The sequence below is a fragment of the Rana temporaria genome, chromosome 12, assembly GCF_905171775.1.
Source record: "Rana temporaria chromosome 12, aRanTem1.1, whole genome shotgun sequence".
Taxonomy (NCBI): Eukaryota; Metazoa; Chordata; class Amphibia; order Anura; family Ranidae; genus Rana; species Rana temporaria.
The window spans coordinates 84,429,655-84,446,455 of NC_053500.1; the positions used below are offsets into that span (position 1 = coordinate 84,429,655).

General features: G+C 44.6%; 1 protein-coding gene across 5 annotated transcripts in view; it reads right to left on the reverse strand.

Annotated features, from left to right (window-relative positions):
• The window catches only part of CDK12 (cyclin dependent kinase 12), a 425,890-nt gene that overhangs the window by 277,993 nt on the left and 131,096 nt on the right, over positions 1-16,801 (reverse strand). For all 5 annotated transcript variants that reach the window (XM_040331634.1, XM_040331633.1, XM_040331632.1 and 2 more), the window contains exons 3-4: positions 15,977-16,153; positions 646-785 (exon numbers count right to left, since the gene is read on the reverse strand). In XM_040331634.1, the coding sequence (XP_040187568.1) occupies positions 646-785; positions 15,977-16,153 (317 nt within the window). The remainder of the gene's footprint in view (positions 1-645; positions 786-15,976; positions 16,154-16,801) is intronic.

Sequence of the window (16,801 nt, forward strand, 5' to 3'; positions counted from 1 at the left end):
GCACCGCCCACGCTCGACTGCTGTGACACCTGCTGGACTGGCCTTCCCCCTCCTCCATTATAGTTTATTTTTTACCAGGCGGGCAGACGCACACCAATGACGTCAATGCAGATCGACCCCCACTATAAAACAGGAGCCTCTGGCTCCTAGCACTTCAGGCACCCATCCACACTTTTAGGGATAATGCCTTGAGCGATCCTCACAACCTCCCAGGTAAGTGATCCTCACAACCTCCCAGGTAAGTGCCTGACCCGTCCATCCGCGTTCCCCCACGGACTTACCACGAAATGGCTTTTTTTTTCAGGTCTACTTTAACCAACACAGAAATTTTGTCCTAGGATTTCCATGGGCATCTGGATAACTACCTGTCTGTATACCAATCAGAAGGGCTTGGACCTTACCCTAGCTCCATATATTCTTTTGAGTAACTATATATATATTTTTTTGTAATATGGCCTACTTTTTTACTTAGTGTATTGCTTACACTAAGGGAAAATGCAAAAAAAATGCAAAAAAAACCCCGGCCAGCTGAGTTTAAAAATGGAGCCCCGATGCCTGGCAGCGAAAGGGTTAAATCTATTTAAAAACCTAATGTAAAGCCACAAAAAAGTTTGAGGGCATAACCAACAGATATTAAACACATACCTGTATCCTTGTCCTTGGCTTTGTAAACTTGTCCATATGTACCTTCACCAATAATACCAATGATATCAAACTTATCCACGCAGCGTTTACCCCAGTCAATTTCTGTCTGTTTCCTCTCACCATAGCGGGGGCAGCATATTCTGAGAGACAGGGATACAACAAAAGAAATGCATGCAGTTAGATGTGATATTGCCATGTTTGGGGATCTTGATGAAGTTTGAAATTGGATTTAGCAAAGGAAGGTCCAAATTGGCTAGAATCTCTGAAAAACCTAAATAGTTGTGAACAGACTGACTTATTAAAGCAGAGTTCCACCTAAAAATGGAACTTCCGCTTAACCCACTCCTCGCCCCCTTACATGCCACATTTGGCATGTAATTTTTTTTTTGGGGGGGGGGGGGGCTTCAGGAGAAGGGGACTTCCTCCTTCCGCCGAGGGGCTGGAAAGGCGATTAGCTTAATCGCCTTTTCACAGCCCCTCCCTGTAGGCGAGCGCCTGTCCAATGCGCAGTGGGTGCCCGGCCGTGAAGCCGAAAGCTGTCACTGCCGGGTGCCCACACTAGGAATGAAGACGCCGGCCGGAAAGGGGGGGGGGGGAGCGGACCCCCAGCCGGCGCGTCGCTGGAGCCGTGGAGCAGGTAAGTGTCCATTTATTAAAAGCCAGCAGCTACACTTTTTGTAGCTGCTGACTTTTAATAAACTTAAAAAATGGCTGAAAAAACCCTTTAATACTGCCACATTTAGACTTCAAACTGTGGCTAAACCACTGACCAAGGGGGACATCAGCCATCTATTACACAGCAGGGCCCTTGAATATGTACTGAAAAAAAACTAATATTCCCAATAATGAGCTTGAATTAATAAAAGCAGAAGTTTCGCTTTTTTTTTTTTTTTTTATATAACTACAACTTTAGTCACATTTCCTATCCATTATGGAAGGATGTTGTACAGGCACAGCTGGATCCTCATTTTCAGGGATCGCCTAAAGGCAGTCAGACTAGGAGATAGCAGGACAGATGGAGGCAGGATTCGAAAGGCTCTGGAGAAGTCCTGGAGAAGAGCATGGGGGGAGGCGACAAGGGCGTATGAGAGCAGGAGGTCTTGAGAGTCGACGGTTTGGGTGATAGTGTAATTAATGAAAAAAAAAATTAAGTGGATAGACGGACAGGATGAGAGGGCGTCGCCGTTGGATCATCTTTAGTGCAACTCAGTACGAATACCAAAGGCTGGTAACCCTCGCAGCACTAGAAGTTCAGAGCCAGGTACTGTATATCTGCTGTAAAACTTACACAGAATCCAGCAGCCTAACAACCTTTATTACAGGTAAGCAATAGGACTAAAGGTGCAGAGAAGAAGAAAAAAGACAGCTACACTTTATCTTTAATTTTAATTGTTTTACTGTGCATATAGGAGAATTCAACAAAAATTAACGTACAAGGTATCAACTACATTTGCTCATATATTTTATATGTGTATTTTGAAAAAAGTAGAAAATTATTTAAAAGCCTGTCAAATTTTTATCATTGTCCGTTTAAGTTTTGTTTGCGTTATTTATTTATTTTTTCATGAATATCGTTTTTTATTAAATCATAGTGATATTACTCATCATTTACATATTGATCGCCGCTCGATTGCCGATTTTTACAAATATAACTTATTATGCCGTGTTGCCATTTTCCATAATGTTTGTAATCAAGTGAAGCCCACAAGCACTATCTTCAGGGACACGGTGCAGCTGAATGAGCAGCATGCACCGCTCATTCTCGTGCATGCGCAGTATCAACGGCTTGCAGCGCCGTACACTTCAGACATTGCATCGGAAGTGCCCACCTCGTTGTAATGGCAGCGAAGCCCTCGGCGCTGCCCACTGACTCCTGGGAAATGGTGACACAAACATCTCCCAGGAGCACCAGCGAGCATGGGCCCAAAGGAAATTATGTCAAGCGCCACAGAGGAAGTGGCAGAATACACAGGACAACATAGCAAGTGTGCTGAAGGGGTGAATAAAAAAAAAATCCAAATGTTTTTGCTGATGCAGAATGCTGTTGATTTATGCAAAGTTGTTTTTTGGGTGGAACGCCTTTAAGTGCATAATATGAAAAAATACATAGACTAATATCTAAGGCTGCATTCACACCTCGGCGTACAAAATCGCGGCGTTTTGTCCCGCGAATTGCGGCGACAAATAGCGGCGTTTTGTACCGCGATTTGCGGCGACAAATATCGGCGTTTTGTACCGCGATTTGCGGCGACAAAACGCTGCGATTGTGAATGCAGCCTTCACCCCCTCTATGGAGATGGTTCACATCTCCTATGCCGAACGCCGAAAGCCGCCTGAAAAACAGGTCCGGGACTTTTTTTCAGGCGGCAGGCGTACGGCGTTCGGCGTGGAGATGTGAACCATCTCCATGGAGGTGCATGTTAAATCATCCCTCTGGCATCTCGGGTCTGCAGCGGCGTCGCACTACAGGCGTATATACGCCTAGGTGTGAACGGGGGCTTAGGCCTCATGTACACTGCTGCTGGTAAACAGATGTTTAGGGGCAGTTGGGCATTTTTTTTACAACTGCTCCTGAACTCTCCTCTAGGTTATCTAATCAGTTGTTTCTATGCAGTTGAGTTTAGAGGCTTTTTTGGAATGCAAAAAAAGTACCAGTTACACTTACCGGTAACAGATTTTCTAGGAAATCTTCCAGGACGGCACACCTGAGATGATGGGTTCCACCTGAAAGGAAACACAATCAACAGAGTCTAAAAGGCCCCACCCTTCCCTCTGTCCCTCAGTTATGACAAAGAATAGACCCACACCGATGTCAGAGGGTACCTTCTGTGAACACAAACATCACCAACAATTAAGGGTGGGAAGTAGGCCTGCCGCCCTGGAAGATTTCCTAGAAAATCAGTTACCGGTAAGTGTAACGGGTACTTTTCTCCAGTCATCTTCCAGGACGGCACACCTGAGACGATGAGCAAGAAGTTCAGGCCTACTTTAGGGTGGGATCACCGCCTGTAGGACCTTCTTGCCGAACGCCAAGTCCTGAGGGGACAACAGCTCCACTCTGTAGTGCCTCAGGAAAGTATTTTGGCTCGTCCAAGTTGCTGTTCTGCAGATCTGATCAATCGAAGCGCCTGCCCTCTCTGCCCAGGAGGTCGCCAGAGATCTAGTTGAGTGAGCTTTAATGTGCGCTGGAACAGGTTTTCCTGGCTGTTCATAAGCTACTGCAATCGTCTGTCTAATCCACCTGGCTATCGTAGGTTTAGAGGCTTGAAGCCTTTTCTTTTGACCGGAGAAATTAAATGATTTGATCTCCTGAATTCGCTCACTATCTAAATAGGCTAGAAGACACCTTCTAACGTCCAATAAATGGAACCTTGCCTCTTTGTCATTTTTGGGATTCTGACAAAAGGAGGGTAGGACAATCTCCTGTGACCTGTGAAATTCAGAGGTCACCTTTGGTAAATATAAAGGATCCTGTCTGAGAATTACCCTATCCTCAAAGAGCAGCAAAAAAGGCTCTTTTATGGTCAGAGCTTGTAAGTCACTTACCCTTCTGGCCGTCGTGATTGCCAGAAGAAAGGCCATCTTAAGTGAAAGAAATTTAACGGAAATCTGAGCCACTGGCTCAAAAGGCTCTTTGGTTAGAGCATCTAGTACAGGGATAAATCCCAAGGTGGGAACCTGATTGTCTTTAATCAGGGTTACCCTTTCCCTGGCTGACAAAAATCTTTTTACCAGTGGGTTCAGGGCCAACCTTTGGTCAAAAAATACCGATAAGGCTGCCACCTGAACCTTGAGCGTACTTACTGCCAAGCCCAACTCTCTCTTGGAGGAAATCCAGGACCATGGGGATTGTTTGGAGAGGACTTGCTGTAGGCCCAGCGAGAGAAGACTTTCCAAACTTTTGCGTATATTTCTCTGGTGACTGGCTTCCTACTCTGCAAGAGTGTCAATCACCTTTTCCGAGCATCCCCTCCGCCTTAGAATCTCCCTCTCAAACATCATGCCGTCAAAGAAGAAAAACCTGGATCAGGATGCAACACTGGTCCCTGGGAGAGGAGATTGCGTCTAAACGGGAGATGCAGCGGAGGAGCCATCGACCACCTTCTCAATGTGAGGAACCATGCTCGCTTCAGCCACCAGGGTGCTATCAGGATAATGTATCCTTTTGATCTGGATAACTTCTATAGAACCCGGGGAATGAGTGCCAGAGGAGGGAAGGCATAAGCTAGGGTGAATTCCCATTTCTGTGCCAGGGCATCTATCCCATAGGCGTCCTGCTCTCTGGTGAGAGTGAAGTACTTGCGGACCTGTTCTTCTTGCAGGCAAATAAATCTATTTCTGGTCTGCCAAAATGTTGGCTTACCAGAGAGAAAACTTTGTTGTTTAGCTCACTCTCCCTGATGAAAGGGCTACCTGCTGAGGAAGTCTGCCTGAATGTTGAGGGACCCTCTCATGTACTGCCGAAACTGAGAGAATGTCTCTTTCTCCAAGTCCCCCAGGATCTCCTGGGTCAGTTTCATCAGCTTGCTGGACCTTGTTCCCCCCTGATGATTTAGGTAGGACACAGCTACTGCATTGTCCGAAAGGATTTGTACTTCTCTTCCTTGGACCTGGTCTTTGAAAAAGTTTAGAGCTTTTCCGACCGCCAACAGCTCCCTGAAATTGGAGGATGCTTTGCTCTGCTCCCGGTCCCCAGGGCCCTGGGCAAAGAGCTCTATATGAGTTCTCCAGCCCCAGGCGCTTGCATCTGTAGTCAGAATCAATGGATTCTGTTGGGTCCAGGTCCGACCTTCTGACAGGTTGCTTCCTGGAGTTTCCGGGAATGGAATTGGGCCCAGTGAACCGCTGTGATGCAGGAAGACATGAGCCCCAGCACTCTCATCATGGCCCTTAGAGCAACCTCTCTGGTACCAAAACAGAGCAGAGACTGCTTTTTGCACTTTGGTGATCTTTTCTTCTGGTAGAAAAATCCTTTGGTTCACAGAGTCCACCCGGTACCCTAGAAACACCTTGGTTTGTGTGGGATCTAGGGAGGATTTTTCTTTGCAGATATTCTAGAGTGGACAGCACCTTGTCTCAGTCTGCTTGGAGCTGTACTAAGGCCGGACAGAAAATCGGCATGTTGTCCAAGAATGGGATCAAGGCTATGCCCTGGAGGTGTAGGAATGATACCACCTTGGCCAGAACCTTGGTAAAAATTCTTGGACTGGCCGCTAGGCTGAAGGGGAGAGCCTTGAACTGCCAGTGTGGGACGCCCTGCCTCGTCTGCACTGCAAACCTCAGGAACTTCTGATGTTTCGGGGAAATGGGAACATGCAGGTAAGCATCCTTTAGGTACAAAGTTACCATAAAGACTCCCCTCCTGGAGGTGTCTTCTGACCGTGTAGATGCTCTCCATCCTGAACTTTTTGTAAACCAGGAATTGGTTTAATTTTCGTAGATTATAATCAGCCGGAATGGGAATAAAACCCCTGGCTAATTTGATCTACTGGGACGGGAATGATGACCTGCTGTTCTGCTAGTTCCCGGACACTCTCCAATAGGCCCCCTGCTTTTAATGGGTCTTTGGGGAGATGGGTCAAGATAAAGTTTGGAAGAGGGGGGAGACAAGAATTCTAACTTGTACCCTTCCTTTGTCCAATTTAGAATGTAAGGACTGTTGGAGGAACCACGAGAGCCTTCCGCCAACTTTTATGCAGGCGTCGCTTGGATTCTTTGTTGGAAGTAGAAGCTCCGGAATAAAGGATCCCGCCTTTTTCCTTGACTTTACCGAATCCCCACTTTTTCTTTGGCTCCTTCTTACCCTTGAACCAGTTTCTTGAAGGGGGGGCCACGAAAAAATGTCGCCCCTTTATCTTTTTTGGGCTTAGAAGGGAACTTTTTTCCTTTCTCGGTGGAATGAGACAGTACCTGCTCCAAATCAGAACCAAAGAGCAGGGATCCCTCAAAGGGAATCCCGCAAAGGCGAGACTTGGATGTAAAATCTCCATCCCATGTCTTTACCCAAAGGGCTCGTCTGGCAGAGTTTAAAAGAGCTGCTGACTTGGCGGTAGTTCTGACCGTTTCCACTGCGGCATCTGCTAGATAGGCCACTGCTTTCACCATAACTTCTTTGGATTTGCTGTCCTGTGCTACGTGGTCCATTAGTCTGCGGAACCCACTTGTACCAAGATATGCGTGGGTGGCAGCTGGATGTCCTCAGAAGTAAAAATTCGCTTTGAGGAGACCTTCCATATCCTCCGCAAAAAGAGAGGTGGCCGCCAGGTCTAGTATCCCCCAGGCTACTCTGGTCAGAATCTTCCCCTTCTTCCTGAGAAGATTGACCCGAGGATTCTAACTCTTCCTAGTAGGTCAAAGATGGCCACTGAGACCCATCCATAACGCTAGTTTGGATCTCACCAGGGAAGGGGAATCTTCCATACCTAGGGGGGCTAAATCCCTGTTTGCCACCGTGGCTTTAAAGGATTGTAGAGTAGCGAGCATTTCAGTCTGTAAAGCTCTGCACTCCTTCATGGCCTGCGCTGTCACCCTACCTGCTATAAATACATTTAAAAGAGAAGGGTTTCGTATGGTCCTGTGGGAGCTTATCACCACAGTTCCCACAGCGCTTAGATTTACCAGATGACTTGCCCCTAGCTTTACTGGTAGTCTCCTGTGCAGGGCATTCAGTTTCTGAAAAATAAACAAGAAACCCCTGTTACCCATGGGCTACCCCTGGGGGAGAGTGGATAAAGGGCCACCGCAGAATCACTACCCCCACCAGCCAAGTCACTCACCCCCTGTGGCGACTTGTGTTGCTGGAATCGATCCGTCCTCCATCTTTCTCAAAGGCAGCCCCGCCGCAGGCAAAGGATCACCGCCTGTTAAAGGCTGGGGAGATGTAGGACCGTGGACGCCGGCTCCGTTTACCGCTCCGAGGCCTGCAGCACACCAATCGCCGCCATCTTGGCGTAGCCCAGGTGCGCGGAAGTGACATCATCCCGGCGCGCCGCTCGTTTGGCTTCCGGACATGCGCAGTAGAACCTCTGGAACGCTAAAGCCCGGACTGCATTGAGAGAAGTTTCTCTTTGCCTGATCCTCCAACACCACGCCGCCAGAGACATTGAGGCAAGACACCAGCAGCCAGCGCGACTCCTCCCCAGCCAGATGGGACATCCGAGCGGCTCCTCCTCACCATCAACCACTATCAGGTAGGAGGAGAGAGTGGGATAGATGGTCCCTGAAGACATGGACACCCTCACCATGACCAAAATGCCGCCAGTATTCTCGGGAAGCTTTGCGGTAGCCCAGCATACCTTGCTTCCTGAGAAAATATAAAATGGGAGACCCTCCCTGGAATAAAGCTAGAGCTTTAATCTGTCCATGCAGCCGCCACCGACTACATTTTGGTCAGAAATCCAAGGAGGGAAGACCTTGGTCCCAGACCTTAGTCTATTGGAAAAAATAAACTGTTTCGCTGCCATCCTGTGGGAAACACAATCAATAACTGAGGGACAGAGGGAAGGGTGGGGCCTTTTAAACTCTGTTGATTGTGTTTCCTGTCAGGTGGAGCCCATCATCTCAGGTGCTCCTGAGTTTAGAGGCATTTCAAGAGCCAAATTTATTTAGAAATGCTTCTAAACGTAAATGCGACAAACAGCCACTAGACGCGTCAAGAAAACACAGCAAAACGGACGTTTTAAATGTGGGTTACTATCTGTCAAGTTAAATCATTCAGGAGAGGTTGTAAAAAAAATATCCCATGTACATAAAGCCTAAGGGTGGGCGCAATGTGGTCCATCAGCATCCCAAAATTCAAACATTGTAAAGTCTAGTTTTTTTCCTATAAAAATAACAAAGATGTTATACTTGCCTCCTCTGTGCATTGATTTTGCACAGGATAGCCTGGATACTCCTCTTTTCGGGTCCCTCTTTGGCTCTCCTGGCCACTCCCTTTTGTAGAGTGCTCCCACAGCAAGCTGAGCCACAGCTCCCTGAGTCCATTTAGACACGGAGTCCCACTTTGATTGACAGCAGTGGGAGTCCATGGCGCTGCTGCTGTCTCTGACAATCAGGAGGAGAGTCCCAGATGGGCGAGAAACTTGGACATCGCTGAAAAGAGTTGAGGCTCAGGTAAGCATTAGGGGAGCTAAGGGGGATTGCTGCACACATAAGGTTTATCTTAATGCACGAAAATGCATTAAGAAAAAACCTTCTGACTTAAAGGGGTTGTAAAGGTTTTTTTTTTTTTTTTTTCTGAATAGATTCCGCTAGTGCATTGTTGGTTCACTTAGCTTTTCCTTCGATTTCCCTTCTAAATGTTTTTTTCCCTTTGTCTAAATTTCTCACTTCCTGTTCCTCCTCAGTAAGCTTTCCACCATCATCCAAGCTGTTCTGGCTGGGGGTTAGTCAGCATGCTCGCCCCTCCCTTGGGACTACATCCCTGCGGGGAGACGTTGCAATGCATACTAGCCAATTATTCTTTTATATTACAGGGGAATAAAGAGAAAGTAAAAGCCATTAAAGTGGATGTAAACCCACTCTCATCCATTCTAAACTACTGCCATAGTGCCTCCTGCATGTATCCTTACCTGTCAAATGTCTCCCCTCTGTCTGTTATGAGACCTGAAAAACTGCAGATTCTGTGGGTGGATCTGTTGTCTGGAGCTTGGTGGGTGGAGTCGCGATGTCAGTAGACTCCCCGCCCTCCTCTACACTCCCCTGGTCAACATGCATTTTTTCCTGTGTATACCTTACACGGAATTCTGTTATGATCACTAACATCCAGTCAAAATCCAGATAAGTTCTTCAGAAAAAAAGTGGGGTGGGAATTCCAAAATAATGCATGAGATATGTAAATAACCTGTCATTCACAGCAAGGGGAAAGAACGGACAAAAGTTTTCTCCTGTTTGTCCGTTTATCTCACTGAAAAAAGAAAAGGACTGCTCAGAGTTGGATTAACTCTTCGTGGCAAGACTGGGCACAGATGATAGGAAATCTTATACTATACATTGTGACATCGTAAAAAAAAAAAGGCTTTGTGTTAACATCCACTTTAAGGTTTACTTCCTCTTTAACCACTTAATCACCGCCTTATAGACGATATACGTCTACAAGGCGGTCGCTTAACTCTGGGAGGACGTCCATGGACGTCATCCCAAAATCGTGCTCCCGCGCGCCCCTTGGGGCGTGCACACGGACCTCTGGACCCGGCGCATCACGGATCGCGGTAAATTGACGCTGATAGCGGCCGTTTACCACGCGATCGCTCTGTCCAATGACGGAGCTTTCACATGTAAACAAATCGGCGTCATTTGATGACGCCGGTTCCTCCCTCCTCTTTCTGTACTGATCGGTACAGTGTCAGAGGGGGGAGCGCGGGTGTCAGCAGCCTGTGGATGGATCTGTGACTATTGCAGTCACAGATCCATCCATATCTGCAATACCCCCCGCGACAGTACTCTGCAATACCCCCCGCGACAGTACTCTGCAATACCCCCCGCGACAGTACTCTGCAATACCCCCCGCGACAGTACTCTGCAATACCCCCCGCGACAGTACTCTGCAATACCCCCCGCGACAATACTCTGCAATACCCCCCGCGACAATACTCTGCAATACCCCCCGCGACAATACTCTGCAATACCCCCCGCGACAATACTCTGCAATACCCCCCGCGACAATACTCTGCAATACCCCCCGCGACAATACTCTGCAATACCCCCCGCGACAATACTCTGCAATACCCCCCGCGACAATACTCTGCAATACCCCCCGCGACAATACTCTGCAATACCCCCCGCGACAATACTCTGCAATACCCCCGCGACAATACTCTGCAATACCCCCCGCACAATACTCTGCAATACCCCCCGCGACAATACTCTGCAATACCCGGAAAAATAATGCGTGTTAACCACTTCCTGCCCGCTGGCCGTCATATGACGTCCTTGACTTTGTGCAGGGATATCTGAATGATGCCTGCAGCTACAGGCATCATTCAGATATCCTCTTTTTCAGTCGGCGATTCTCTACACCATAAGAATAATCATGTCGGCTGTTCCACCTCTTTATTGTTCTTACGTGAGGCGAAAAGGGATGTCCCCCCTCCCTTCTCCCTCCGGTGCTTCTTCCGACTCACCGCTACGATCGAAGCCAGGATTGTTTTTTTTTTTCCAGCCTAGAGGTGAGATGTGGGGTCTTATTGACCCCATATCTCACTGTAAAGAGGACCTGTCATGCTATATTCCTATTACAAGGGATGTTTACATTCCTTGTAATAGGAATAAAAGTGATCAAAACATTTATTTTTGGGGAAAAACATGTCAAACTAAAATAAAGTAAAATGAATAAAAAAAATGTAAAGCGCCCCTATTCCCATGTGCTTGTATACAGAAGTGACCGCACACGCAAGTCCCGCCCACATATGAAAACGGCGTTCAAACCACACGCGAGGTATCGCTGCAAATGTTAGAGCGAGAGCAATAATTTTGGCCCTTCTCCAACTAAAAAGATGTAACCAGTAAAAATTTAAAGCGTCACCTACGGGGATTTTTAACCACTTGAGATCCGGGCTATAGACAAAAGACGTCCACAGTGCGGCTCTCAAGTGCCGAGTGGACGTCTTTAGACGTTCTTTTATGTGCATTACCCGCGCGCTCCACTGGGGGCCGCGCAGCGGGTAAACACTGTCCCGGCGCATCGCCGAAGAGCCGATGCGTGTACCTGGCGGCCGCGATGTCCGCCGGGTACACGCGATCGTCGGTAACACTGCAGGGACGTGGAGCTCTGTGTGTAAACACAGAGCTCCACGTGCTGTCAGAGGAGAGGAGACTGATCTGTGTCCCTTGTACATAGGGACACGGCATCGGTCACCTCCCCCAGTCACCCCCCTCCCCCCACACAGTTAAAACACACACAGGATACACATTTAACCCCTTCCTCACCCCCTAGTGTTAACCCCTTCCCTGCCAGTCACATTTATACAGTAATTAGTGCATTTTTATAGCACTGATCGCTGTATAAATGTGAATGGTCCCAAATTTGTGTCAAAAGTGTCCGATACGTCCGCCGCAATATCGCAGTCTCAATAAAAATCGCAGATCGCCATTACTAGTAAAAAAAAAAAAAAAAAAGAATAAAAAAAAAATTTCAAAATTCTGTCCCATTTTTTAGGCGCTCTAACTTTTGCGCAAACCATTTTTTTTTTTTTTTTTTATAGGTTAAAGAGGTAATGAAGTCGTATCTGATATGGGGAAGGGGAGGTTTGGTAAGGTATAAAATAAAAAAGGGACAAGTGGGTAAATACATTGACACTTAAAGGAACATGATTAACCGGTTAAGACCCGGATCATTATGCAGGTTAAGGACCTGGCCCCTTTTTGCGATTCGGCACTGCGTCACTTTAACGGACAATTGCGCGGTCGTGTGGCGTGGATCCCAAACAAAATTGTCATCTTTTTTTTCACAAATAGAGCTTTCTTTTGGTGGTATTTGATCACCTCTGCGGTTTTTCCCTCAGTATAGGCCGATACGTATTCTTCTACATATTTTTGGTAAAAAAAAAATTGCAATAAGCGATTGATTGGTTTGCGCAAAAGTTATAGCGTTTACAAATTAGGGGATAGTTTTATGGCATTTTTATTAATATTTTTTTTTTCTTACTAATGGTGGTGATCAGCGATTTCGGACACTTTTGACACATTTTTGGGACCATTGTCATTTTCACCGCTAAAAGTGCTATAAAAATGCACCGATTACTGCGAAAAAGCCAATGGCAGTGAAGGTGTTAACCTCTAGGGGGCGCTGTAGGGGTCAAGTGTGACCTCATGTGTGTTTCTTACTGTAGAGGGGCGTGGCTGAACGTGTGATGTCACCGATAGTCGTTCCCTATGATAGGGAACAGACGATCACTGACACGGCCACAGAGAAGAACAAAGAAGGTTTGGTTACACTCACCTCTCCCTCCCCGTTCTTCAGCTCCTTTGACCCGATCATAGGACATCTCAAATGGAAAACGATGCAATGGATTATCTGTATACCCTTTCTCTTTTGAAATTAAAATAAAGAATATTAAGAAGAAAAAAATCCAAGATTGGTGAGCCAGTATCGTGATATGCTGTACAGCTATTATGGTTATACATTTGGATGGTTTTTTTTATTTATATTCTTGCGAGTGCAACATGGATCTTTTATTTTATTTTTTTATGGGAATAAACTTTTAACCCTTTCTATCAAAAAAATAGATATTAACTTGTAAACACCAAAACATTGTATATATATATATATATATATATATATATATATATATATATATATATATATATATATATATATATATATATATATATATATATATATATATAATCAGAGAATCTAGAGAATAAAACGGCGATTGTTGCAATATTTTATTTGTTTGTCACGTGGTATTTGTGCAGCGCTGTTTTAAACAACTTTTTGGGGATAAAAGACTCTTCCATGAATTTATAATAAAAACGAAACAGTAAAGTTAGGCTGCCTTTTTTTGTAAAATGTGAAAGATGCTGTTATGCCGACTAAATAGATACCAAACATGTCACGCTTTAAAATAGCACGCACTCGTGGAACGGCGACAAACTACGGTACCTAAAATATCCATAGGCGAGAGCTTTAATTTTTTTTTACGGTTACCAGGTTAGAATTACAGAGGAGGTTGAGTTCTAGAATTAATGCTCTTGCGCTGACAATTGCGGCAATACCTCACGTGTGCTTTGAACACCATTTACATATGCGGACGGGACTTCCGTATGCGTTTTCTTTGCTGCGCAAGCTCGAGGGGACAGGGGTGCTTTAACCACTTGCCATGCCGGCAATCATCCAAGGTGGCTCTACAATCCCGGGAGGCAGTCTATTGACGTCCTTGGCTCCTCCGGGCCACGAGCGCGTACCTGCCGCGTCACTCTGATGCCGATGCGCGTGCCTGGCTGCCGCGATGTCCACCAGGTACCCGCGATTGGCAGTTACAGAGATCCACGTCCTGTCAGGGAGAGGCGACCGATGATTTGTCCCTTGTACATAGGGACAACCATCGGTCACCTCCCCCAGTCAGTCCCCTCCCCCCACAGTAAGAATCATTCCAAGGGAACATATTAACCCCTTGATCGTCCCCTAGTGGTTAACCCCTTCCCTGCCAGTCACATTTATACAGTAACCCGCCCCCCTTTACATCGTATCATGCAGCTGCTCCTCCAGACAGGAACTTGTGTCTTTTTAACTTGTATGTTTCCATATCTCTGCTTGTTTTAAGTATGAACAGCAACCATTAAATCAATGAAGGAAAAAAAGTACTTATTTACAAAATTTACTGACAAACTTTCAAAGTTAGTAAAAAAACAAAAAACAGAGTGGTGATTAGACATCATCAAAAGAAAGCTCTATTTGTGTGAAGAAAATGAAAAAAAATTCACATAGTTACAGTGTAGCATGAGCACGCAATTGTCATTCAAAGTGTGACAGCGCTGAAAGCTTAAAAGTGGCCTGGACAAGAAGGGGGTGTAAGTGCCCTGTATGGAGGTGGTTAATATACATAAAGGGGAGAGAGAGAGAGAGAAAGAGAGAGAGACACACAGACAGAGACAGAGACAGAGACAGAGAGACAGAGAGAGAGACCCCTATATTCTGTAGTGCATTTCTTAAAAATAAGAGGTTACCAAAACACACACAGAAGCACAAAAGTGTTTACCAGAACAGTATTAAGAGCAAGTTCTGCACAGAGCACTTTGGACTAACGCTGTTTTTTCTGGAGGTTTAATTTGAAGTTTATGGACTTTAGAACATGTTATCTCTTGCACATTTAAAGCGGATCTCCGCCGGAAAAAAATAATATTAAAAGCCATTAGCTACAAATACTGCAGCTGCTGACTTTCAATAAAAGGGCACTTACCTGTCCTGGAGTCCAGCGACGTCGGCAGCACGTCACTTATCGCTCGTCACTCTGCAGCCCCCAGCACCATCCTCGGTGAGGGAATCATGAAGTGAAGCGCACCGGTTTCACTGGTCCCCGTTGTGTTCTGGGAGCCGAGTGTTTCCCAGAACACAGCAGGCGGGGGCGGGAAGTGACGTACTCCCCGCAGAGAGGACTCCCGGAAGTGGGTGCAAATATTTGTCTTTGACAGGTATCTGCACCCCCTCTCCCCTAAAAGGTGTGAAATGTGACACCGGAGGGGGGGAGGGTTCTAATGAGCATAAGTTCCACTATAGGGTGGAGCTCCACTTTAAGTGATTAATATATATATATATATATATATATATATATATATATATATATATATATATATATATATATATATATATATATATATATATATATATATATATATATATATATTGCACTTTTTTCCCCATAGCGATAGTGGATATGTACAGTCAGTTATTTAACAACGTTTTATCACTTGGTCGGAGATCTATACTGTTTGGAATATTTATATGTTTTACATTATTCACCTTAGAAATATCAAAAGGTATTTTTTTTTTGGTTCACATAATATATAAGGGGAGTTAGTGCTGCTTTCTATTCGCTTTGATATTTAGTTTGATTGGACATGGAGTACACCCAATAGCAACAATTGGGTTTAATTTTGGTAGATGTAAATAGAATAAAGCACGGGTGTTTTCTTGATATTTTGTTGCTACAGTAAAGTCGGAAGTGCTAATGAATGAGTACTTCAGCTTCAGTTGTACTTTGCAGGAGATATGTAAGCAGAGTAATGCTTACCCATCTTTCAGTCCTCGTTTTGGAAAAACAATTTACAGGCAATGAGATTAAGCATAGAGAGCCAGCCTCATCTCTGGGGCAGTACACAATGCAAGTGGCTTCTTTATATATGGATACGATCACGTCCTTTAAGAAAGTTTCCTATGCAAATACATGCGGCCATTGCTTTTTTTTTTTACATTACCAGGACCCATTTACATGTTAACTCTAAACTAATAAGCTATACTTTTTTTTATGCCTTGCCTATATATAGTTTTGGATATCTTTTTACTTTTTTTCACGCCAAGACTATTTTTTTTGAGGCTTAACATAAGTGGCATTTACTTAATCACACAGGCTTACTCTGCAAATAAATGGAGATTATATTGCGTTTGTGTGCACTCAAGGCTCATTCAAAGTGCAATGACCATCACTAGAGCATGTAAAAAATATATATTTTGGGGTGGCTATAGGCAAACTTTTTTGTGGAATAGACAAGAGCAGAAAATGAATTTACCTAACCATAATGAAATAATAACTCAAATGCCTGCAGGTACCTAGCAACAGGAGATCCGCCACCAAACATCTACTAAAAAAAAAAAAAAAGGACCCAAACTTACTTTGGTCTTTTCCTTACTGGTGGTTGTGGAGGTGTTACTACTTTGGGTTCTGGAGACTCAGGAGGGGATGGGTCTCCTCCTGGAAGTTCAGGGGGTAATGGAAGGTCAGTCAGGAGGTGCCTCGGTCTCTGCTCTTTAATTTTCTTGACTGGTTTTAAGGGGATAATCTCCATGGGACTGTGAAGAGAAAATATACATAGTGATTACAATTAGTGCAATTAATACACTTCAAATAAACCACTCACATTACATCAATAGATGTGAAACAAATGTGAAAAAAATCATGACAAATGCTTTACAGCCAAACACTGAAAGCTATTCCTTGACACCTGTAATAAATTGCAAAATAAATCCGTAGCACAGCAAAACAATATACAGTCCAAAGTCCCATAAGGTTATGTGTAATCATACTTACCCCAAAGATTGTGAATATGAAAATTACACACATACACAATATATATAATATATATATATATATATATATATATATATATATATATATATATATATATATATATATATATACACACATATATATATATATATATATATACACATATATATATATATACATATATATATATACATATATATATATATACATATATATATATATACACATATATATATATATACACACACACACACACACACACACACACATATACATACATACATATACACACACAAACACACACACAGTGCCTTGCGAAAGTATTCAGGCCCCCTTGAACTTTGCGACCTTTTGCCACATTTCAGGCTTCAAACATAAAGATAAAAAAATAATTTGTTTTGAAGAAACAACAAGTGGGACACAATCATGAA